General features: G+C 43.9%; 1 protein-coding gene across 1 annotated transcript in view; it reads right to left on the bottom strand.

Moving 5' to 3' along the window:
- Positions 1–24,506, bottom strand: part of DYNC1LI1 (dynein cytoplasmic 1 light intermediate chain 1) — a 528,072-nt gene that overhangs the window by 363,247 nt on the left and 140,319 nt on the right. The window contains exon 4 of the mRNA XM_078663930.1: positions 12,627–12,857. Within this exon, the coding sequence (XP_078520056.1) occupies positions 12,627–12,857 (231 nt within the window). The remainder of the gene's footprint in view (positions 1–12,626; positions 12,858–24,506) is intronic.

Below are 24,506 nucleotides of genomic sequence, written 5' to 3'. Positions count from 1 at the left end.
AAATGAATATTGGGCAATTACGTGCTAACCGTAAAGAATGGTATAATTCCTATAACCAACTATAAGTAAATAAAAACAATATAATAATTAGATACGCAAGATGGAATAATAACGCCAAGTTAATACAGTCCTTACTGGGGTTTCCTACAGGGACACACCAAAGGGGGAAGGGCCCAGCCCCGCCTCCTCTAGCCTCTGAGGGCCTCAGAGGGCCCGCCCTTTGCCCGGGCTTAGCCCCGCGCTTTGAGCCGCGCGTGTCCCGCGGGTCAGAAACAAGAACTGTACAAATAGGTCAGGTAGGCGGGGCCGGCTGGGGAAGAGTACCAGCTGTTGGTAATGTCAGGGAATGCTGGTCCTCGCAGTCCCTGGCCGCCGCACCCGCCAAACCCCCACAGCAATGTAAGGGCAGCAAGGAGTCTTCAGAAAGGCAAGAAAATCCTCCGGTCCCCCAAAGAGTCCCAGACACGGCAAACCTCGAGCCGCGAGTCGCACCCGCAAAGCGGGGGCGGCGAGAGGTGTTTTAAAGGGCAACAAGCAGGAGGCAGGAGGCGGGGCCGGCTGGGGAAGAGTACCAGCTGTTGGTAATGTCAGGGAATGCTGGTCCTCGCAGTCCCTGGCCGCCGCACCCACCAAACCCCCACAGTAATATAAGGGCAGCAAGGAGTCTTCAGATAGGCAAGAAAATCCTCCGGTCCCCCAGAGAGTCTCAGGCACGGCAAACGTCGAGCCGCACCCCTCAAGTGAACATCCTGCCATCAACATCCACAGCTCTAATATCAGAGTGTAGCCTGAAAAATATTAGAGACAATAATATGGCCAATTTAGCGGGGAACTGCTTCTAAGTAATGTCCTCATTAAAAGGCCAGTTCTTCATAAATCTTAAGACCACTGAGACTCTCCAGAACTTTGAACAGGGATTCTGGAGGAACCAAGAACCAAATTGCTCTGAGCAGTCTATATACTAAGGGATGCTCCCCAACAGGACAACAGGCAACCAAAAAATTATATTTCAAAATGACGGACCTGCATGACATTACCACCGAGTAAATCGGTCCTGTGGCCAGTTCATTAAAAAAAAAATCAGAATTCATACTAACGGGATCGAAACCCCATTACAGACCCAACGGCATTCATCTTTTCCATGCAGTATTGCATCTTCTGTGATTGTTTTTGGTCCGGATTGATTGAGGTAGAATGAAGGTTGTTCTAAAAGACCTGGGACTTTCCATAATCTCCTGAAAACTTCCACACAACCAAAGACCATCCTAAGGCTATGCTAGTTCACAAGACTCTAATGGATGCAGTATCATTAGAATCACATCTCCCTGTTGCCTTCAGACTTGAAACATTACCCTTGTGGGAGCTGATCTCCTTTATCCTTAAATGCAGGTCATTTTGGGGCTTGGGCTAACTTGTGATTACAATGTCCTTTAAGGCCAATTTCAAAGTATGGCCTAGCAGTTCAGAAGTGTCTTCCTTCCTGTTAGAGTACTGCCCTCTTTCTCTTTTTATCATCCAAGGGGGTAGCCAGAAGCAATTGCTTTTTCCCTGGCTAAACAATAAGTTAATTAATACTATCAAAATTCAAGGTAGAATGTAATCTTCCATATTTGCTTTCATGTAACGTGTTATATTGTTTTACTCGTATGGTTTTACAGGTTTTGTCTAGTTATAAACTCTTTGAATATTCACAACACTCCAGTGATGAAACAAGAAAGGCATGCACGGAGAAGGTTCCATGAAGGGGGATATGAAATTTGCACCATCCTCAAACTATTTAAGATTTGCTGCTGAATAAATTATCCAATCCTAGAACTAGGTCGCTCAATACTTAATGTTTTCAAAATCTGAGAAGATCAGAAAGCCACAATATGGATGCTAGTTAAATAAAACAAATCAAATACGTAACCGTCACAGTTCCCTATAAACTGAATGCCTGGGCAGCCGCTGAAGTTTCATTTTCTCTCCGCGCAGGAGGACCGTCTGGAGCGTACATAACAAAGGGTCATTCTGCTGTGCTAAGTGGAGCACGAGCACACAAATCAAACAAAGGATCAAGGCATCTGCAACATCAACGGAAAGCTCGTGCTTCTGGGGAAATGCTCAGTGTTCAAGCAGTACTCACACTCTGCAGTCACACTGCTTTACATTCCCTTACTCTGTTCAGTCAGCCCCCACAGTAGAGGTACCTTGATGATTTATCTTGTTTTGATTATTCAATTAATATGATAAGCGTTTTGTCTCTAGCCTTGAAACAAACTTATAACTCAGAATGCTTATTCCAAGATAGCAAGCTCAGTAGGATCACTTTACAGGTCATTGTTTTGCTAATGTATACATTCAAGGTGCCAAACCACTTCTCGTATCAGTCTGTTTAAATCAGTGTAATTTCAATACAAAACAGTCTTCTATACCTTGGAATTAACTTAGTTCATTAAACGTGTGAGGTTCTAAACACATACTAATTTATTTCCTGGAAAAGAAGCCTAAACTTAAGCTTTTTCTTCCGTGTCAAAATGAAAAGGAAAATAAAAAAATATTCAGGCAAAAGCGGAATAGCACAAGTCTGAAAACAAAACCTGAGCCCAAATCCCTGCTTGTCCTGTCATTTAGACAAATCGTTTTACTTCCTTGTTCCTTATTTCTTCGTGATTGTCAAATCTGAGGACACCTTCAAGTAATTCAGTTCATGATGTATTCTATACAAAAACCTCCCATGTATGGCTTAATAAAAAACAACATTACTCCATATATAAAAATGATGTTTTGTGTATATACAGTGGGAATGACAGACTGACTTGCCTCCTTGTTCATCAATGGCATCATCATAAGCGCATGGAAGACTTTATGAAGGTTTTTAAGTTCAGATTTATAACCTAATACTTGTAATGTTACTTAGCGCAGCACTACGATTTAATGTACCCAGTGCTGGACTGGAAACCCAAAGCAGCCCTGTAAATATTCTTTTATTTCAGCCCTGAATTTTACCACGTCAACATAGTAAGACTGACCTTCAAGGAATACAGATAAAGAGTCTCTTACCATGGAAGATTTCGGAAAAAAACAGCAGTACAACATGGTGAATCTAATAGCACAATTTTCAAAATATATGGTTTAGTAAACAATGGATTTTACAGACAGTTCTGAGGGGCAATTAACGAAATTTTACATTATTTTAGGAGCTGCCATAAAAGAAAGTACACTTACTTCGCCCCTGCTAAAATGACATGTCTATAAAGAAGCTGTGTACTTAAAAAAAACACTGAATGCACAATCAGGCATAAATGTATGCTGCAGGAAAGCAGTGCCTATTATATGCAGAGTGGTCCTCTTTGGGGGAAAAGCCTTCTAATAGTCTGTGAGAGATAAGTATTATTGTTTCTATCCAATATGTAAAAATCTTTAATACTCAGGCCACTGCTGCACTTTGAGCTGGGGAGGACTTTTGTGCCAGGCCCCAGCAGCTGTTGATGTTGAGAATGGCAGTTACTGATGGTAGTTTTGGTCATTAGTACCTGTACATCAAATAAGTTACTTACCTTTAACTGCAGTTATCCAGTATTGGTATCTTTCATAGATTCACATGCCTTAATCATTCCCTGTCGTCGTAGTGGGAGTCCCACGGTACAAATAACATAGCAGTAAGTAGTAAAGCACCATAGGCATAATAGATGCAAACACACATTGCATAGCCTATTAGTCTCCTTTTGTAAAAAGGGCCAAACTGAAAAACACAACCAATCAGAGACCAGCACCCTGTACAACCTTCCCAAGTAGGCTGAGTTCCTCAGAGTTTCCAGGCAAGTGTGGTAAGTACCGTAGTATAGAGGAAGCCTCTCCGGGAAGGAGGGTGGGTGCATTTGAATCTATGAAAGATACCAATACTGGATAACTTCAGTTACAGGTAAGTAACTTATTTCTTATCCAGTATTGGGGTATCTTCCATAGATTCACATGCCTGAATCAGAATAGCAAGCAGTGCCCCAAATGGATAAAGGAAACTTATCCATAATCATATGCACGCATATAGCTGGTAAGAACTATAGTGGACGGTGGGTAGTGCCAATATATATTGCATAGTTACCATACTACATATGAGAAGTGATGGATGTAACACAAACATGTTCCACTACTAGGAAACAGACAAAGATGTTATATAACACAGCAAGTGTGTTTAGCAAAATCTACCAGAGCATGGTAACAGGAAGATCCATACATATCTACGTATACTCCTTTTTTCTTACAAAACCTCTAACGAAAAATGGTTTACCTTAGTGAAAAAGATTCTGTAGTACTGCCTGTCCAACAGCTGCATCCGCTCTGTGTGATGACTCAAGGCAGTAATGCTGTGCAAACGTGTGGGTTGTCTTCCACGTTGTCGCTTTGCAGATTTTGTCAACTGGCACTCCAGCAAATAGAGCAACAGAAGGAGAGACTGCTCTAGTGGAGTGCGCTCCTACAGTTCTTGATAAAGGCTTGCCCGCCTTGTCGTGTCAAAATTGTATTGCATTTTCTACCCATCTAGCTATGGTAGCCTTGGTGAATGCAGTTCCCTGGCAGTTTTTTTTTTTAAAAATATTTTTATTTACAGAACAATCAGGGCAACGATACATACAATTGGAGCAATATGTAGTGTGGATATTGCGGACACAGCGCAACTTTGTCCAGGATTTGAGACACATAGAAAAGCAGTCGTATGGACACAGCAACGTTGCAACATTTCTGTATATCCAATCTCTATTACTCTGAATCAACCTCTTCTCCCACAATACTTGGCGGCTCACAAATACAACCTCGAAACTTGTTCCAGGCCCCCCAGATTTTTTCCCACTTTCCGGGGCACCCACTGTGGACAAATCCCTCTTTTTCCGCCTTCCCTGGCAGTTTTGACCATAAGCAACAAATAACTGATTCGATTTGCAGATCTGTTTCGTACGTTGCAAGTAAAACTTGAGACATCTGTTTATGTCAAGAGTGTGTAAAGTTCTTTCAGCCAGAGTTGACAGGTTAGGAAAGATTTTTCTGAGGATCACTGGTTCATTCAAATGGGATTGGGATGGCAAATTCGTAATGAACTTAGGGTTTGTTCTTAGAAGGACTGCATCATTAGAAAAGCGTAAGAACGGAGGAGAGAGTGAACATTGCCATTCTGGTGGTGGAGCCTTGATGGGTGGAAAGGTGCTAAATAGGCCTTTCATGAACTCCTTCATCTGTTGTGAATGACCATAGCGAAGGGCCTTTGGGCAATCGCCTATATTTTGGTATAGCAGCAAATTGAACCCTAACCTAACCGAAGAGTGTGAGAAACCATATTTCACTAAAGGGAGCAAATAAGGTACGACTTCCTCAGCAGCTGAGTGAAAAGGATCGAAGGCTTTGCGTATGCACCATACACAAAAACGCTTCCATTTAAGTTTGCATGTTCTATTGGTGCTATCAGCTCTTGACTTGGCTATAATTTCTTTACTGTCCTGGTCAATATTTAGGTCCTTAAATTCAAAGAATTCAGGAGCCAAGCATGTAATTGCAGTGTGGCTGGTTCCGGGAGACACACTCGGCCATTGTTCCTGGATAACCGAGTTGGTGTTGGGAGGAGGCGAATGGGAATCGCTTCTGACAACAGGAGGAGTTCTGAGTACCAGTGTTGCCTGGGCCATCTGGGGGCTATTAGCAGAATGCGACAACATTTCCACTTGATCTTCATGCGGACCATGTGAATCAGGGGTATGGGGGGGGAAAGCGTATGCATAGATCCCTGACGAGCACATCGAAAGCGCATTTCCCGAGATCCTGGGAGAGAGAATCTGCTTGCGAAGAATTGGCATTTGGAGTTGATCAGAGTCGCAAAGAGATCCAGTTTTGGTTTCCCGCATGTCGCAAATATTCTGTGCAGCTGTGCTTGTGCCAGCTCTCTCACTCGTGACAACCTTCGTTTTCTCTGCTCAGGGTATCCGTTAGGGTATTCCTTAAACCTGGGACATGTTCCGCTGTTACAGATATTTTGTGGAGCGTTAGCCAGTCCCAAAGTTGTTGGGCATCTCATGAGAGATAGGGACCTGGTTCCTCCCTGTTTGTTTATATAGAACATGCTCGTGGTGTTGTCTGTGCGGACTAGAACCGGAGATCCCTGAATCTGTGGGAGGAAAGCTTGGAGTGAGAGAGAGATGGCTTTCAACTCCAGTCTGTTTTTATGCATTTTACGTTGAGCTGAAGACCATTTTCCTTGAACTTGTAGGTCCTGTAAGTGTTCTCCCCAACCTTCCATAGAAGCATCTGTTGTGACAACGTAGTCTGGAATAATTGGGAGAAAAGAAAGTCCTTTGGATAGATTTGATTGCTGTGCCCACCAGAGGAAAACTTTTCATTAGCGAGGTGATCTTTACTATGTCGTCGGAAGAGCCTTTGGTCTGTATCTACTATTGAAGAGGTCACATGTGTAGTCGAGTCATTGGCACTAGGTCTATTGCGGATGAAAGCATTCCCAGTACAGATTTGATCACCCTTACAGAAACACTTTTTTCTGGACAATTTTAGTGCTTGTGTCTGTAATTGTTGCTGTCTTTCCTGAGAAAGGAAGGCCTTGTTCAGAATGGTGTCCAGAATTGCTCCCAGAAAACACATTCCCTGGCTTGGAATAGGTGAGGATTTTTGGTAGTTTAATGATAGGCCTTAAATCGCTGAAACAGGGAAATACAATCTTCCATTGCTGCTTTCACTAGATGAGCTCATGGCGCTTTCAGAAGTCAATTGTCTAGGTATGGAAATACCGGATGACCGCTGTTTCTTAATGCAGCTGCCACTGGGGCCATGAATTTCGTGACGCCAATTTGAGACCAAAAGGAAGGACTCGAAATTGGTAGTGGGTACCAGCCACTGTGAACCTTAGGAACTTTCTGTGTTTCGGGTGAATACGGATATGAAAGTAGGTGTCTTCGAGGTCCAATGACGTCATGAAGTCGCCACTGTTGAGGCGACACAAGATGTCTGTCAGAGTGACCATCCCTAATGTTTCAGTCTTCAAGAATTTGTTTAACTTTCTGAGGTCCAGGTTAGGCCTCCACTCTCCTAATTTCTTGCGAATTAGGAAAAAACGGGAGTAGAAACCTTTCCTCCTCTGTGAAAAGGGAACTTTTTCTATTGCTCTCCTTTGAAGCATGATCTTCGCTTCCCTCTTGAGCATATGTAGACTAGGGGGGTGCGGTCCCCGGGGGGGGTACTGGGTGGTGTCTGATTAAACTTCAAGGTGTGGCCGTGATATACGAGATCTAGGAGCCACTTGTCTGAGGTGATTTTGCGCCACTGGTGTAAATGCATGGAGAGTTTTGCACCTTTTAAGGGGAGAGGCGGACTCACTGGTACCCGACTGCACACATTGCTTGCGGCCGGAGGCACGGCCTTGGGATGTTGACCTTCGTCTTGAGCCTTGTCGAGATAAACCAGCTGTAGTTGGTTGGCGGTTATATTGGGGATATCCTGGTCATGGTTGGCAAGACTGATATGTCTGGAAACGCTGGTAAATACTTTTGTAGTTTGAGAAACCACGGCCCAGTGCTCCCCGAAAGAGAACCTTGCGGTACTGAAGGGTACCCAGAGCTCTTGCTGTGTCAGTACCTTTTTTGATCGCAGTCAACGCTTCATCAATGTGGCTGCCAAAGAGGCTATCACCATCGTAAGCCATATCCAAACATTTTCATTGCACTTCCGGGCGGAAACATGTTGCTTTCAGCCACCCTTAACGCCGCAAGACGGCAGCACTCGCTAACTGTCTAAAACTGGTAGTGGCAATGTCCATCGCGATCTCAATCAGCTCTGACACTGCTCTTTCACCTTCAGTGATGAGCTTAGTAAACTCATCCTTATTTTCTTCCAGGAGGAAGGATTTCATCTCCACTACATCAGGCCATAGCCGACGACCATATCTGCTCAGGATTGCCAGAGCGTTTGCTGCTCTTATGGAAATCGATGCAATCGACCAGAATTTCTGATGATGACTAGACGTCTACCATCCTTATCAAGTGGGGAGGTACTAGGAGCAGACGGATTCTTAGAGCGTCGTTGAACCGCCTGAGAGATTACAGACTCCGCCTTGGGGTGACCTGTTCGACAAGCAGGAGAGTTTTCAGGGGCTCTATATTTTTTATCCAGTCTCGGCAGTACAGGGATTACAGAGGCTGGTATTTTCATCACTTTCACCGCTTCCTGCCAAATGTGATCGATGATAGGTATTGACCTCACACTTTTTCTGGATTGCTCCTTAAAATCATACAGGTAGCATTCTTCCGATGTACAACAGTTGGTAGGTGGAATCTAACAGCAGCCCTGTCCATAATATTATGGAAACCTCCTATGTCTTCAGGAGGGGAATCCGAAGGGCGATGAGGTGGCAGTGAAGGCGTTGGCACTACATAATCATCCCATTCGCCCGCGGGTGTCGCAGGGTCCGGAATCTCCCCCTCCTCCTGCTCTTCGTCAGAGGTAGGTGGGTCCTCCCTTAGAGGGAGACGGATAATGGGACTTGGCATCACAGGAGGCGGCAGCGGTGCTGGTGGCTGTGGTGGAGGTAGTACAGTTTCCTGTTCTTGAGGCGGGAACCTCTTTCTGTAGTCCTGCAACATACTCTGGAGGTCTAATGGTAACGCTGGTGGGAATTGAGCAGGTTGTTACACAGGTTGCTCAATGTATCTATATCATCTATAGTGAGCAGGAGGGGCTTCATATTGTTAGTAGTAGTGCTCCTCCTCAGCATAGTCATCATCCTCCTGACATTTAACATTCAGCTGTGAGGGGCTATAAGCCGCTCCAAATTGACCCTCCTAGTCGTCAGTATTTTCAACATCCAGAAGATTGCTCGGAGGTAGAGGTGAAATCTTTGGGGTTTTAAACTTCATATGCGCCCTTTGCAAAACCGGCGTTGAAAATCTGGCATACGTAACTGCTGGTGAAATCTTCGCCGTCGACGATAGTATTATTGCCGTCAACGATGGGAGTCTTCGTCGACGGCGATGGCTTTCTCGACAATGAATGCTTGCTCATCGACTGTGCGGTCAACGTCGAGGCTTTTGGTTTGGATGCCCTCGACGGCAGAGGTGTCGTCAACGTGAAAGACAAAGTGGATGAAATAGATCCTTTGAGACTTGCCGTTGAAGAAATTTATCGGCGTCGACGGTGTGGAAGATGACATAGTTGAAGTTGTTGAAGTAGCAGGTAAGGCTATTGAACCTGAGGAGGTTTTCTTAGCAGATTTGGTTTTAGAAGTACCTGCAGATTAAGGGGATGAAATCCTTGAGGAGACTATGTTTTTTCTCGTGATTAAGGGATTCTTTTGCCATGTGAGAGATTTTAGGTTGTTTCCTTTTCTCTTCAGGCTGTCCCTCAGGCGACATCTGTCTTTTAAGAGACTTAGAGGAAGTATCCCTTTCTGCATCTGAAGAGGCGTCCTTCTTATTTTTTAACCATAATAAATGCCGCCCTTCTCTAGCCCTCAAGGTTTTAGTAGGGAAAGTGCGGCAGATCTTTCAGTGCCTTGCCTCATGCTTTGGATAAAGGCAATACATACAGTCTTTGTGGGCATCTTCAATGTGAACATTCTTCTTCCCACAGGACTGGCAAGGTCTGAATAATCCCTTAGAATACGACATTATCCTGATAAAGTATTAGATATACACTAATATGAAATCACTGAAGAAACTGAGCCAGGTTTAGGGAGACTCTCTTACACAACAAAGTGTGATGAAAATCTGAGGAAATCAGCCTTTCTTGGGAAGGTTCTACAGGGTGATGGTCTCGGATTGGTTGTGATTTTCAATTTGGTCCTTTTTACAAAAGGAGACTAATAGGCTAAGCAATGCGTGTTTGCATCTATTAGGCCTATGGTTTTTTACTACTTACTGCTGTGTTCTTTGTACCGTGGGACTCCCACTACGACGACGGGGAATGATTCAGGCATGTGAATCTATGAAAGATACCCAAATACTGGATAATGCTGGTTTTCGTGAATTGGGCTCCTTACAGATGAATTACCCTACAAGCTGCAGTTAGTGCCATGGAGCCAGTGTCTGCATTGTCCTTGGTTATGCCAATTTTGCCGTTGCACCCATGTATAAAACATCATAAGCAAGGCAACTTTCACTATTTCAATGTGTATGAAGCATACGAACAATGCTGAAATTCACAATGACCCAGTATGTAAAGCATTACCATAATCTGGTCAATTTCTGTAATGGATCAGAATGTACATATCCAAAAGCAGGTCAGTGAGTCCATTCATGTAAAGCACTGCAACAAGGCCAGTATTAGGCAAAAAGTGAAGCACAACACCTAGGGCAGTTTCCAGAACCTCAATATGTAAGTTGTCACAACCTGGCCTGTATTTTCCCAGTATGTGAAGCACCAGAGCCAGGCCAATAATGGTCCAGTATTTGAAGGACTACAATATGGCAATCATCTATGTTGCATGTATATGTATCACATCCCAGTCAGTCTAGTTCTTCTTCAATATCCGAACCACCCGCCAAGACTATAACATAAAGGATGACTGCCAGATCAATAACAACCTTGCTCCAGTGTTCCAACACTATAGTGGGGTCATGCTTCACAGTGCCACTCTTTGTATTGAACCACAGCCAGCCCAGTAATCCATGATGGGTCAAGAATCAAACATTAGGATAACATCTGAGATCAAGTAGATCACTTTCTTGTGGTACAAGAAAGAGATGTCTATCAAATCAATACTATCATCTACCAGATTAACCTGTAAAGTTAACATGGGGAGCACGTTGGGTGCTGTTCAACAGGTAGAGTCTACCGTTGTCTGGTAGCACTTTAGAATTGTCACATAGTGGGGTCAGAAGAAAATAAGCCAAAGCAATCAGCCAACATTTTAAAGAGCATAATGTCACAGAACAGTACAAATGTAATAGGGAGCACTGTACTTTCATCCTTACAGGTAATGGTTAAATTTCTTATAAAGTCAAAGTGTCAGAGGAAAATAATTCCAATGCCTGGGATTCTGAAAGTCTATTAGCTTTGAATAAGAGTCAGTCACTGGTCAGCATCACCTCTGAAAGTTAATTAGACCAGTAGCACTGAGTTTCACTCTTTGGCTCCTACGGCTAAATCAGACTCCTGGCTTAGGTTTGGCTCATTTCTCCTATTCAACCTGCGGGCTTACCAGTTGTGTGTGAATCTGGAAAAAAAATTACTTAAGGGGGAGCCTGTTCAGAGGACTCTTTCTCCATGAAGCAGTTTTCTTGAATATGTCTTTATGAATGGCACAGGTCTCTGCAGAAAACCCATTTGAAGTACAGAGGGATACTGTGATAATGCAATTCTGACGGACATATTTTTGTCCCAAAGGCATTCTGATGGTAATTTTTTCTGCCATGGTACATTGCTATCATTTACATCTGCCATTATATCACTTATCACAGCACGTCTGAAGGGTTGGTCTATTTAATGAGCCCTACATCTGCCTACACCACAATCTCTACAAACAGTGGCTTTCTAGCAAATGTAATTGGAATAATGAGAATTGTATTTTACCTCAACCATATTATATATATATGCCCAATGCCGAAGAAGCACACACCAAGAAAAATAATTAGAAGGACTAATGATTACAGGTAATTAAAAAAAATATTGTCATTCATTATCTTATTTACTTAGAAACTAAAAGGAAATACAAAATTAGATGGTGTAAATCCAAGCCTAGCCACACTTCGATACTTCCTACATATGGAAAAGATCTCGCACATGCTAAAGCACCTCATCATTTACCTCCGACTACCAAAAACGTTTAGGTTAGGTCACAAGAAGAGGAATGTGCTCAGCTTCTCTCGATAAATATGCACTCCTCTTCTGCAATGTGGCTCTTATGATCGCAATGCGTGATATTATACAGATATGGGGTTTCCCAACAGCCCAGACGATGAGGTGGTGGGAAGCCAGGATGGTCTGGTGTATGAGAACAGAAAAACATATCTATATATCGCACGGATGGCCCAACAATTTAATCAAAGTATGGAGAAAGTGGACGGGATGGGAGGAGGTACAGTTAGAGGATGGGAGTGAGGGTAGGGTCGATTGAGGAGGTTGGGTCCTAAATATTATGACGAAATGAAATGCAATTATTTCTCATAGAGATGTCCTATACTGGGGAATGGAACCACTGAAACCACGTTGACCAACCGCTATAATGTGTCACCATACAGTGGAGGAGAGGGGTGTTCCTACACAGTTATGACTGTTAATGTGTATAAAGCTTGCATAAAACAGATTTAAAAAAAAAATTAGGTTCACTAACTTTTATCCACATTTGCACAACACAAATACTATATGCGTAATACATACCTTCATATATGTTCAACACTAGATTTTTACCATTACAGGAAGAGAGGTGAACTAACGTAACAAAACATTCAAAAAACAGAACCTACCTGGTTTGTTTTTAATTAAAAGGTCTGCTTTCCTCGCTTTTAAAGTATGGCAATTTTAAGATATCTATAACATTTTTACGACATGTACAAGACAGTACTACAGTAAATGCTATCTAATAATTCAGAAATTCAGTGAATATCCCAAAAGAGATCAAAACATGATAATAGATTAGATGAATACATTGCACTCACTTTTCTGTTCCATTTCTTTCATTTCTTCGGGCGGGATTTTTAATTTGTCCACATGTTCCCTAATAACACTTGCCCATTTCTGTAAGGAATCCATTGCTGTCCAGGGTCGAGACATGTCTACTACCAACATAATCAAAGTGTCCTTTAGAGTACTTGCACTGACAGCAAATTTAAGAAGACCTTTGTGATATAAGTCACCATCCAAGATCCACACATTGCATCTCGTCTGATCTGTCGCAAAAAAAAAAAAACATGTTTTTCTTTTCTCCTAGGACACAGCAGACAACATAGGATGAAAAATGAACACAGAAATGGTTTATAGTTTTCCATCAGGGCAGACAGATAATAGCTCACTTCTTAAGACAAAAAATGGAGAGCCAAGTGTCACATGAGAATCTATGAAACAAACGTACACCTGCCCTGGGAAGCTGTGACAATGGAGTTCCAATGGAGGTGGTTCAGATTCAAAACTCTTAAACATTCACAAACTATAGCCTTTTGAGGTTTAGGCTTCCACAAACGTAGAAAAAAAGAAAAATGTTAACACCCTGTGTTGACGTAGGCGGCGCAACATTAAAGCCTGCTCGGGATGCTCACTCAGCAACATATGTATTCAAATCGGTTTTATTACAAGATGAAGACAAGTGGTGGACACACATGGAACAGATACAGACAGTGCTAATGAGGTTGGTGTTGCTGTGGTAAGCACAAGTCCTAATGTAAAACAATCACTAGCGCCAATATTTTGAAACAATGACTTTAGGTTAGCACGAAGATTGTCAGACTTCATACCTGGCCAGCTACTCATGCATGCATATTAAACCGCCATATAAATTTGCATGCATCAGGACACAAGGATTGAGCCTGCAGGACAATTACTGCACCAGCTTAGAAGGTTATTCTACATGATCTGCAGTCACCATAACAAACAAGCATTTACAACGCAACGGTCTCGCCTTTACAAAAGTTAGAGCTATTGTCATTATAAATGACAATGTTTTTATTTATGTGTTGGTTTTGAAAACGGATAAATACATGGAATTGTCATTTACAATGCCAATAGCTTAATCTCTCGCAAATGTGAGACCTATTGCATGTGCACCCACACACACACACGCACACACACACACAGAGACACACACAAAGCGAGACACACACACACAGAGCCACACACAATGCAACTTGAACTCACCTTCACGAGACAGCAGGCCTAGGCGCTGGGCCGCATCCGGGGCGCACAGAGCTCACGCCTGCGGTGGCACCGCAGCACGGACAGCGATTCCGTGAAGGCCCAGAGCAACTCCTATCAGTCACCGTCATGTATAATGCACAGCACCCTGCATTCAGTGCGCAAACCTTAGAAAGGGTCACATCTCCAGCTACAATACTCTTCTGTTTTCACACCGCACCTCACAAACTTTAGATGCCATTAAATTATGATTATCGTGAAGGATGAACGTCTGCAGCTACAGCATACTTCCATTTTTACAACCACGAGGTGGCAATCCCAGATTGCTCTAAATTATGCAAATCTTGAACAGAATATCATCTTCAGCTACAGGAGCCTTCAGTTTTTAAAGCACAACGTCAGTTTAGAGGACCCCAAAAATTATGTTTTGTAAATTGTGTAAAGAGCCCAAAATTAGGATTCGCAAATTATTCAAAACGTCAAAGGCGTAACATGTCCAGCTACGGGATTCTACTAGCTTAAAAACACAGGGCACATAGTCCAATGGCGCATACCTTATGCACATCGTCGAAAGTGTGACGTCTACAGCTACGAGAGTCTTCTATTTTTAAAATAAAACAGTACTTTGAAAGAGTAACGTCTGCAGCTGCAAGATTAATATACCCCATTATGCCAAATCAGGAGTGCCGCATAAATTACGCAGGGTTTTGAAAGAGTGATATCTATAGCTGCTTAATTTTTCTATGTTTAAAAAAAACACTTTGCAACCGTATTCATTATAGGGTACCATTATTATGTGCCTTTGCTTCTATCATTTGCAACATACATGCACTTTATTTCACTCACTTGGGGTTTACTCTTTGCATACAGTGATCACTGTGCCGTGGCTCGAGACGGCAGCCCCTGATGAATGGATGCATGCTGGCTGGCGGGGTGTGCATTCTTTTCTCTGAAGCTTGTCGCCTCCCATGCTTCAGCACTTGTCTGTGTTGCGAGTGAAGCAGGGGCAGGGGGTGTACAAACAAGGCATGGCAGAGTCTCACTCCAGTTCGGGGCGTCAACATGACGGTGAGGGAGGTGCTTTACTATTTGCTTATGCCTTGCGCTGGTGGCATCCATGTCTTTGCAGGGGGTCAGTGTTTATGATACTTTCAGTCATTGCATCATATGAAATAAAAGGTTGGCACTTTTTATTTCAGTCACACCTGCTCTTTTGTGAGCCGGGTCCTTTGAGGCACGTCTTCACTAATGGTTATGAGTTGGTAGTAAACCGCAACATCCCTAACACGACTATGTACCGGCACAGAAGTGCAACTGCATTCCCAGATTATAACTCAGTGGGTTGTAGTACATACTTCGAGCCTGTGTGTCAAGGCTGGAATCAAGGACTTATTAGCTGTGCAAAGTATCATACTTGATAAAATCAGAACCGCTGTTAACTAAAATAAAAGGAGTATCACTATCAGGTACTGGTAAGGCCTCTTATCAGCGTGAATAGCTTTATGATAAGAATACACACAACTCAATGTGTAAGAAATGTAAGTAATGAAAGCAAACAAAATTGAGTGGAAGGAGGGGCACGAAAGATCTTTAAAAAATGGGAAAGGAGCCCGCACACTCGTCAAAACTTTCATTCAGCCCTACCTCGCACACATTTTACTCTTAACACATCTGGGATCTCATGCCTGTAGCAAAGAGCGGGCCCCCGCACCCCCGCTGCTCAGGACAACACGCCGCAACTCCATCACAGCTCCTCACTCTACAAACAAGAAGCACGTGCACACAGACAGCGGGAGGGGGGGCGGGTTAACGGGCACACGGACAGCGGGAGGGGGGGCGGGTTAACGGGCACACGGATAGCAGGAGGGGGGCGGGAACGGGCTCACGGACAGCGGGAGGGGGGGCGGGAACTGGATAAAAAAAAGTATTAAAATATGCCGCTTACCTGCTAGCAACTCAAGGAAAGTGAAATCGCGCAGCTCACCCCTGCAAAGCACACGTTGGAAATGAAACAAATATGCCGAGACAAAAAAAAAAAACATCCGCCCACCGCCGGAATGACGTCACAAAGGGGCGGGATGAGAAAAATTTGACGGAACGCCCACGAATCGCCTCGCACAATGACGGACGCCTCTCTCTTCCAATGGCTAGCCTCCATTTATGGAGCTAGCCAATGGAAGACAGAGGCGGGACAAAGCCACATACTATTCTCAAAAGATTTCGCCTGCGCCAACGCTGCTACGCAGCGGATCGCCAGGCGAAACCTAAAAAACAAGAAAGGAGAGTAAGACAAGTAGACAGGTTGATGGCGGGACAATGTACTTTTGATGCATTTGTCGGAGCGAGGGACAGTCAGAGACATCATTCCAAAGGGGAGGCCTGCTGCTGATAGACATTATACTTGGAGGAGACGCACAGAATGGATTTACGGTCAAAAGCCGAGCATGCATTGTTCCTTCGCTGCTTCCTTCCTCAGTGGTAATTTTCATTGGGGTGGGGAGGGTGTCATCATTCATTAACTCATTGAAGTTCACAATATTGTGTTCAAGAATAGATACCTCTGGCCTGGAAACACATTCCCTATTGAACCACCGCTTTCAGATCAAGTTCATCTTAAAGACTTCATGATCATAGTGACTTAGTTACAAAATAGGAAGAATGAAAACAAGCATTGGCATAGCCAATAGGTCTCGCAATAGAAGAGTTTTACATTTTTCGTTTTGCAAATGGATGAGTGGCGTTGGTAATCACGATCTATATGTTGTGCTGACAGTGCAGCCAGAAAATTTACTGTGTAGAAGCGATATAGTCCGTGTGTGCGCACCAAAAGGTTACAGAGTCAAAGAGACCCTTGTTGTGCTTTTATAAAAATCCATTCTGTTAATGATAACCGTGAGTTTTACATGCGCTTGCGATAGTCAGTGCCAAAACTGTGTGTGTTTTTGTGGGTGTGTTCATGCTATCACAAATATATACAAAATGGAAAAAAAAACATGCCAGTGATGCTCTAAGCAGAGTGATAAACCCATGCTAAACCCATGCTTACAGTGAATAGTGGACACGTATGACGTGTTTGATAGCTGCCGCCCAGCAGCACTGTTTGAAAGTGGAAGTGTTTACCACTGTGCAGGATTAAAACCTATTAGCCCACCGTGAGCCACATGCAGGCGTCATAGTGAAAAGCCAGAAATATTTAAAAGTCCCTTGACCCAACCATGTAAATTCTGTGAGAAGCGCTACAAGGCTTTTATTTTGATCCGCTGTGCGAGTGCTTGCTATTAAAAGGTGCGCAGACTTCTATTAAAAATAATTGCCCAAACTCTGAAAGCATACAGCTACCTCCTCTTGTAAAGTGAAACTAATTACAGTATTCTTACTGCATGATAACCGCCAAGTCTATTGAACGGCCGGGGGGAGTTTGAAATCTGCAGGCAGTCAGCGAGCTTTGTGCAGGGGTAATTTAAAGCGGCAGCACCCTGTGTATAACTGTGCGCATTGTTGAAAGTATCGACAGAGGGGGAAAGGTTTAACAGACCTGACATACCACCGCCATAAGTAAACCGAGGCAGGCAAAGGGCAGGTGGGGGCAGAGGGAGATACGGCATCCCACGTTTATTTATTTATTTTTTATCTGCAGTGGAGTGCATGTTAAAAAGCACGCATCCTTCGAATAACAAGCAGGGGGGAGGAGTAGGGAGCCGCATCTGAGGAGACAGAACAAGTGACGGTATCAGGGGAGCACGAGAGAGTAGGGGGGAGGAGAGCAAGAGAGGGAACCGGTGTAGCGTCGCCTTTGGGATCCACCAAACACATGCCAGGCGGAAGGCAGCAGATGGGGTGCCTGGGGCTTTGAAGTAGGGTGTCCAGAATTTCAAAGCCAAACAAGACGGAGGGCATTGCTGTGGGGAGGGGGTGGAGGAGAAATGCACACGGCGGGCAGGGGAGGGGGCAGAGCGGGGAGAGCGGCATGTCGGTGTCAAGAAGCCGGGGCCTTTGAAGTGAAGCTAAGCTTCACTTCAAAAGGTGTCGGAGGAATGCGGCTGAGGGAGATTGTGGCTGTGCACGCGCTTTTAAGCTCAATGCACATGCGCATTGAGCTTAAAAGTCACGGGCACTGCAAGGAATCGCCACGATTCCTTGCTTCTTAGTTAAACGTTGTTAAAGCCGCAATAGGCTCGCAAGCTCGATGCGCATGCGCATCGACAGGCGAGACCTAAAAAGCACATCCACAACTTTCCGAAATCATAAATCAGTGCAGAAATACAAATTACGGGACTGCATTTTGTAATCCTTGTTGCTGTAATACAGTGGCTACAGTTCTTTCATGCACACCCTCTTTACATTTTGCCTCCCACTACACAGCATTAAATCTGTTAATTTCCAAAGCAGCCAAAAGGATTCGGACCCATATTGTAATAGGTGCAGTTAAGATGGTTTCCTTGTTAGTTAAAACATCTGTGATCCTTGCTAGTAGAAGCAGATGAAAAGAAAAGATACTTCATAAGGACCCAAGACACAATTAAACAAGCTTTTGCAATGCAATCGGTCTCGCCTTTGGGAACTTATATGTAATTTGCTATGCAGCACATTAGCCTGGGTGCTGATCCATCTACTGTTCTTTAATATGGAGGTAAAATAAGCACCAAACTGTGTGACACACCAGGTATGGGGGTCACATGGAGATAATTATTGCCTTTCAGCAGGAAATGGTATAGTCCAAAGCTCTGTTTTTAATATAAAAATCAGGTTCTTTGGTGGTCATATTGCTGAAAATACAAGATTTGAAAAAAATACTATTGTCTATGGGTGATCGTGGTAGACAATTTCTATGGACTGGAAACTAGAGAATGTTAAATTGATTCTGGTATTTTACTGACCTCTGCTGGTCGTTTTCTATCAAGAAAGTTAAATAGAGGCAGTTGCCAGAATTTAAAAAAAAAAAGAAAATCCCTCAACAGAAAGCAATTTTGGTATTTTACTGACCTCTACTGGTCGTTCGTCAGCAAGACAGTTAAATAGAGGCAGTTGAACAGAAAAAAAGTCCCTAAGCGTAAGCAGACAAGTCCTAGGGCTAACTCTCCAGAGACCACAAAGTACATACACATACAAGTATATACTAAAGTATATACAAGAGGTCTCGAATGCTCAACCTAAAAATCGGGATGAGTAAAGCATTTTAAGCAAGATAAGATTAGGGTGAGGAGCACTATATTCTAACTCTTGCCTTAAATGAAAGAGTTTTGCTGAGGCTAGGCAGGTAATTTTTATTGTAGATTTTGATATTTAATGCATGTCTGTGACAGAGGCATGGAGGCATCAATATAAAGTTCCTTGGCACTTGTTCATTACATCACTAAAGGATGGAAAGAGAGCTAGGTCTGAAATAGATGTAGTTTGAAAGATGAACTGGAAGCCCAGGAAGGTGTATCAGGAAGAGTGGAGTGTCCAAGGCCTCCAGTTACAGGGACCTGAAGAAACCATTATATGTAGTTACGGATCAAAGGCATCTTCATCCAAGTCATAGTTATAATATCTTGCTGCTGGTCCACAGAACACTTTTCACTGTGACTGAGTGAAGAGTTAAGACTGATCAAATACAGAAAATCATGCTCAAAAAGCATTTTCAGGGCCAATTATATTTAAAAGGAGGAGGTGCATGCCCCCCTCTTCTAGCAGTTTTCAACCCTGGGGAAACCCATTGCCCAGGACAGTAAGTTAAATTAAATGGGAGGGGGAGCCATGCATCCCCCCTCTATGGGCCTTTAATGCCCAGCACACTTATTGTGTCCAGGGAAGCCATCCCCCGGGACCCAGGAGTTTCCCTGCCCGCACTAGTGAAGACATGGAAACATGTGTTTGCTCCTGTCTGTTAGAAGAATGTTTAAATCTATCGCAAAATGGGAGCAAACACTAAAGGCCGCATTACGATGCCGCTCGGATGAGAGTCCAACCAACATTGTAGTGGAATTGGGACTGACCAACAAGTAGTCGGAGGTCCTACCCGCCAAATTATGATGCGACCACCGTGTAGGTGGTTGGAATCATAACTTTTTCCATTGCGGCTTGTGTTGTAGCCCGAAAAGGGCTCAGAAGGGGGACTATATGCACCTCTCCCCTTTTTAATTGGCTTTGGCCTTGGGGGATGGGGGCCCGGGGCCCCATAAAGCTTAGTGAGGAGGACTGTGCAGCCCCCCTCCCCTTTTACACTAAAAAGGGGCCTGGAGATGTGGTCCCTTGGGCCTATGAAGGCTGGGGGAGGGGGGCAGCACAGCCATCCACCCTCTTTTATTTATTTGGACCCAGGGGATGGGAGCTCCAGGCTCGGGGAGGGGACGGTGCGGCTCCCCTCCCCTTTTAAAATAATTTATGTTTGGACCCGGGGAGGAGGTCTTTGGCGCCTAATAATGCTCAGGGAAAGGATCTGCATGCCCCTGACCACTTAGATTTTGGCCCAGAGAATAGGATCCCAGGGGGAAAGAAGGCATGGGAATGGGGTCCCTTTTTTTATTAGTTTGGCCTCAGGATGGGAGCCCCTATGCCTAATAAGGCTTAGGGAGAGGGGATGTGTGGCTGTACCACTAGGCATTATGAAGCAGGATGCTGGGTCAAAAAGACTGCATTGCCTGAAGTTGGCCTGCGGTGATGTGACACTTGCCTGTTGACTGGAGGGAAAGAGCAGAGTTTCACCTGGTACCCAGGAGGGTGTCAGTAAGTGGCTCGTTAAAAAGAAATAGAGGCTCTGATGAGGTTTGTACTTGTTACCAAACTGCTGAGAGCATGTTAGTTCTAACACTTCACCTGAAGGAAGTTATAGATCTAACATCTTGGCTGCCCTTCCACTGAACATCGTGAAAGATGCAGACTCTTCTATAGAGGTACCGGTGTGGAAAGTAGAGGGTTGGTAGGAAGGCACCTACACCCTGTCACAGGAGTGTCTAACTCACTGGCTTCTTGTACATCCATGTAAAAGTTATCATATTGTGGGGAAAACTTCTCCGCACCAATACCAAATGCGGCTTGGCTTGAAGTGGGCAGCTTCAAGGTAGAGACAGTCATTATCTTTTTTTTTTATTTTTTTTTTATCCTCATTTGCATGCATAGCTCCAATCTATCAAAACAAAAATTGCCACAGAGCGGGAAATCAGGCTGCGCCTCTATACTGTCTCAGCGTCAGCTGGCAGGGATAGCATAGGAAAGGGTGGCGGCCAAGTCCCATCAGTAAATATACGCAAGCCTTGAATACTCAAGCACAGGGCAATTTGTTGGTAGATAGTGCCCGAGATACCGAAACCCCACTAGCGCCACGGCAACTTGCCATAGAACCAAGGGTGAGCGATGCCTGCATTAATCATAGGACCTGGGGGGGAAAAAAAAACCAGGCTCAACGTGACTGCTCCAACTGTGTCCAAAAAGCTCTCCTACTCAGATTCCCACTCCTTGCCAGGTCGAGTTTGGAGATCTGAAGGATTGAAGAACGCCATTCATGTAAGGTGGGTGGCAGGGCGTCCTTCCAGTGTCTACAAATTTCCCTACGCGCCGCCAGAATGGAATAAAACACCAGGTTAGAGGCAGCATTTCGGGATTTGCCGCTCAGACCAAAAATGACAAGGCCAAGATCAATGGAAATGTGAGAGCCCAGTGTCGAGGACAATTTGCTGCCTATGGAATCCCAAAATGAAGTTATTCGTGGGCATTCAAAAAACATATGAATGTCAGATGCTGCCACTAATCTGCACCTTGGGCACGAGACCGGGCCTGTTTGAGAAAACTTTGACAACCTCTGCGGGGAATAATAGGCCCTGTGTATTGTGAATAGATGGTTCCTACGGAGCCAGGCTGGTTTAACCAAGTCCCACAGCACCCCGCAAGAAGCAGACCAAAGCTCCTCCACGTCTATGCCTGGCAATGAATCAGCCCACAATAATGTTGGAAGGCAACATTTTCCGTCTGCTTCCTCTAAGATCTTATTATACCAGAGCGATATTTCCTTCTTTGCAGGGGGATTGTCCAGCAGGCACGTCACTAATTCACTATTTCCACCTATAGGTAAACTGCTGTTCCGGACTGACTGTGTACTATATGCTTGAGACCAGCTTGATATTTGTATGTATTTGAATCTTGACAGGCCTGGCCCGACTTTGTTGGTCAAATAGTCCCAAGGAAGTAGAGAACCATCCATAAACAGGTCTCCCCAGGAGGTGATTTCAGCCTCTTTTAGTGGTAGTGTTAATACATCTTCTGCCCAGGCTGGTGGTGCGGGTAGGTCCCATATAGGAGCTCTATCTGAATAATACCCTAATTTGATCGTGTGCCTCACTTTATGCCACGTGGTAGCTATCCCCTGCAGTACCTTCAATTTTATTTATTTTTTAAATTTGAGATCTCCGAATTTAAACAAAAAACTGCCCTGTCCAACTCCCTCACAATTCAGCAAAGTAGAAAACATATGACCTACCCCTGTTACTGTTGGTGTTTTTAGTAACATACGAGTATGCGAAAGCTGAAATGCCCATGCGTAAACCTGAAGATCTGGTCCCGCCAGCCCCGCCCTTCTCTCTGCGACGTCTTATTTTTTTCCAGGAAATTCTTGGATTCTTATTATTCCAAATAAAAGTAGAAATCGCGCTCTGCAGCCTTGAAATTAACTTGGGATCGAAAAAAAGCGGAATTGAGTTAAATAAAAACTAAATCTTTGGCAGAATAGACATTTTTACGAGATTAACCTTACCTAAGATAGTAAGCGGAAGGTGTGACCAGTCTCTCATATGTTTTCGGCACTGCGCAGCTACTTTAGCAAAGTTTGAAGAGGCGATCAGATTAATGTCTTTAACTATGTTTATCCCCAGATATCGTAGTTGAGGTCTTGATGTTTCATTGTGTATGATTGAGTTAACATTCCAAGACATTGACTCTGTTTTAGAGGCATTCACCTCATATCCTGAAATTTTACCAAATTTAAGAGCTAAGTCTATGACCTCTGGGTATGCTGTATTAATGTCTGTCGAAAAAATCATAATATCGTCCGCATAAAGTGCCACTTTTTTTTCCCAGTCGCCGAAAACAAAAGGTTTTATCAGTATGCTATCTCTTAATTTTTGCGCAAACGGCTCTATGTATAAATCAAAAAGGAGAGGAGACAGGGGGCAGCCCTGTCTAGTTCCCCTAGTTACCCCAAATGGCGCAGTAAGCCCCCGTTAATCAAGATTGAGGCTGAAGGACTGCGATATAACAAGTTGATTACTCTACGAAATTTGTCCCCAACGTTGAATTTTTGCAAGGCCTCCGACAGGTATAACCAATTCACCCTGTCGAAGGCCTTGGTGGCGTCCAACGTGAGAACAGATAGGGGGAGAGCTTCCTTTATAGCCACGTCTATGGCTCCTACTAAATCATAAGTGAGCTCATATAGCTGTCTCCCTCTTACAAAGCCTTTTTGATTGGAATGTAGTATGTCAGACGCAACCTGGCCAAGCCTTTTTGCCAGTATGGTGGCAAAAATGTTGTAGTCGGCATTTAGGATTGAAATTGGCCGATACGAGCCACAATCAGAAGGAGACTTCCCTGGCTTCAAAATAAGTGTTATTGAGGCGTTGTCCCTGGAGGCAGGTGGTGCATCTCCATCCCTTAAAATTTGGTTGAATAAGGCCGCTAGAATTAGGGACACCTCTGATATCAAGTTTTTGTAAATTTCACTCTGTAAACCGTCAGTTCCTGCAGCCTTGCAACCTTTGGCTCCCCTTATGGCCTGCTCTACTTCAGCCTTGGTTATTTCCTTTTCCAGAAACCCACTCTGTTCAAATGACAAGGATGGTAGGGAAATATCCTCTAACCAACTCGTGATATCATTAGGTGTAACATTAAGATCTTCTTGATATATTGATTGAAAAAAGATTTTGAAAGTTTCCCTGATTTCTACATCACTTGAAAAGGTGCCCTTATCTGATGTAACGGAGGCGATGTCATTTCGGACCCGGTCAGATTTAACTTTCCAGGCCAGTAATCTGCCAGCCCCTTCCCCGTATTGGAAATGGGAGAGTTTGCTTGCCTCCCATCTCTGTAAGACACGCTTATCTAGGACCGATGACAATTTATTCTTTAGTTCGTCTAATTCTACAAGTTTCAGAGATAAATCATGACTGTCTTCAGCCCTGCAGGTATCAATATCTGACTGAATTGCAGACATTCTAGTCTCAATAGAAGACACCTCTTCCATATACTGCTTTCTTCTATAAACAGTCCTGTTCTTAATAATACCTCTTAATGTGCACTTAAAAGCGTCCCAGACTGTGCCTGCTGGGGCAGTGCCAGTGTTGATAATGAAAAATTCACGTGCTTCTGATCGAAGAAACTCTATATCATCCATAGATGTGAGAAAGGATCTATCGAAGGACCACAATCTGGTGATAGGCTTGCCACCCATCTCCAGTTCCAGCTTCATAGCGGAGTGGTCAGAGAGGTGCGATGGAATATAGTCTACACAGGTAATAGAGTCGACCAAAGCTCGGCTGGTTAAGATAAAATCTATTCTTGATCGATGTCGATACTTAAGGTTTCTAAACGAGAAGCCTTGCCTCTGGCCCTCTCTAAACCTCCAGATGTCAACGTACCCGTATTGATTCATACAGCCTAATAGGCCGTTTCTAGATCTGGAGGAAGCCTGCTGTCTGCTATTAGGGGATTTTTCCAATAGA

Source organism: Lissotriton helveticus, chromosome 10 (genome assembly GCF_964261635.1).
Source record: "Lissotriton helveticus chromosome 10, aLisHel1.1, whole genome shotgun sequence".
Taxonomy (NCBI): Eukaryota; Metazoa; Chordata; class Amphibia; order Caudata; family Salamandridae; genus Lissotriton; species Lissotriton helveticus.
The sequence above is the reverse complement of the archived record's forward strand: the minus strand, read 5'-3'. Positions and strand labels throughout refer to the sequence as shown.